The following is a 1,374-nucleotide window of genomic DNA, read 5'->3' as shown; positions in this document are numbered from 1 at the left end:
CAGCCCGAAAGCTTATTTATTTAATATTTAACAAACGTTGTATTGTTTTGTCTGTGAGCTGAGAGCCGAGCTCGCAGACTGACCGCCGTCCTCTTGTTTCTGCTCTTCTGCTGCAGTTTCATGTTTGACGAGCCGTCCAGTTACCTGGATGTTAAACAGAGGCTGAAGGCCGCCATCACCATCCGCTCACTCATCACGCCCGACAGGTTTGTCACTTCAAAGCTTCGGTTTGATCCCTGGAGGTGCACCGCCGCTCTTAAACGTGATGTTGCGTTGCAGGTACATCATCGTGGTGGAGCACGATCTGAGCGTGCTGGACTACCTGTCGGACTTCATCTGCTGTCTGTACGGAGTGCCGAGCGCCTATGGAGTCGTTACCATGCCCTTCAGCGTCAGAGAGGGTAAAAACGTTATTGCACCACACCTCTGTAAAAGTGTGAAGAAACAAGTGGTGGTATTTGTCCTTAATATCACCGTCGCTAAGTGGACCCAAAGCATGTCCTGATCTTCCTGCATCCTTCCTCCAGGTATCAACATCTTCCTGGACGGTTACGTCCCCACGGAGAATCTCAGGTTTCGCGAGACGTCGCTGGTCTTTAAGGTGGCCGAGACGGCCAATGAGGAGGAGGTGAAGAGACTCAGGCATTACCAGGTCAGTTTATGTGCTTAATCTCTGAATCACTGCTCATTTGCTTTGGCTAGTTGTTTTCTTTTTTTCCTCCCCTACCACTTTCATTTCCTGTCATGTTTTTCTTTTCAAAATAAAAGCTTCGTCACACGGGGCTGTAGTTCTATCTGCCGATTCCTTTTCTTTCTTGAGCTTTTTCGGTCTTGTGGGTTTAGAAGTGTTGTCATTAACCCTTTAAAGCTCACCACAGGACCAACTCCGTTCATTATTGAGATACACACATTTTTATGAAGTGCAAGAAAATGAAAATAAATATTATTTTGCACAATTTGCAAAAAAGCAGCATAAGAAAATGAGCCGAGTTGCTTCTTTGTTGAATGTTTGATTGTTTGTTGTCGTTCAGTATCCGGACATGTCGAAGACGATGGGCGAGTTCACGCTGGACATCAAAGGAGGAGAGTTTACAGACTCTGAGATCATGGTGATGCTGGGAGAGAACGGTGAGCTGCGCTGAGGGTTTTAGTCTAAATCTCTGTGGTCAAGGTTTAAAAATGGTTTTTAAATTGAACTTTTCAGATGATTCGTTTAGAAGCAGCTTTGGAGGCCGTCACACATTTTATCATTTCCAAGCCAATTTTAAAAAATCGAATTTAAAGGGTGTGAACCTGTAATTTTTCTTAGTCAGTTATTTACTTTCAGAGAAGAAAAGTTGCAAATAATGAAAAATCTCGTAGCTCAGACGAGCT

General features: G+C 44.3%; 1 protein-coding gene across 1 annotated transcript in view; it reads left to right on the top strand.

The window, feature by feature from the left end:
- Positions 1-58: 58 nt before the first annotated feature.
- LOC102303565 (ABC transporter E family member 1) overlaps positions 59-1,374 on the top strand; it is a gene marked incomplete at its 5' end in the record, with an annotated part of 5,240 nt that continues 3,924 nt past the window's right edge. The window contains 4 exons of the mRNA XM_042217901.1: positions 59-206; positions 280-401; positions 528-652; positions 1,032-1,137. Of these exons, the coding sequence (XP_042073835.1) occupies positions 59-206; positions 280-401; positions 528-652; positions 1,032-1,137 (501 nt within the window). The remainder of the gene's footprint in view (positions 207-279; positions 402-527; positions 653-1,031; positions 1,138-1,374) is intronic.

The sequence above is a fragment of the Haplochromis burtoni genome, unplaced genomic scaffold (assembly GCF_018398535.1).
Source record: "Haplochromis burtoni strain Fernald_Lab_line unplaced genomic scaffold, NCSU_Asbu1 Contig_3606, whole genome shotgun sequence".
Classification (NCBI taxonomy): Eukaryota; Metazoa; Chordata; class Actinopteri; order Cichliformes; family Cichlidae; genus Haplochromis; species Haplochromis burtoni.
The sequence above is the reverse complement of the archived record's forward strand: the minus strand, read 5'-3'. Positions and strand labels throughout refer to the sequence as shown.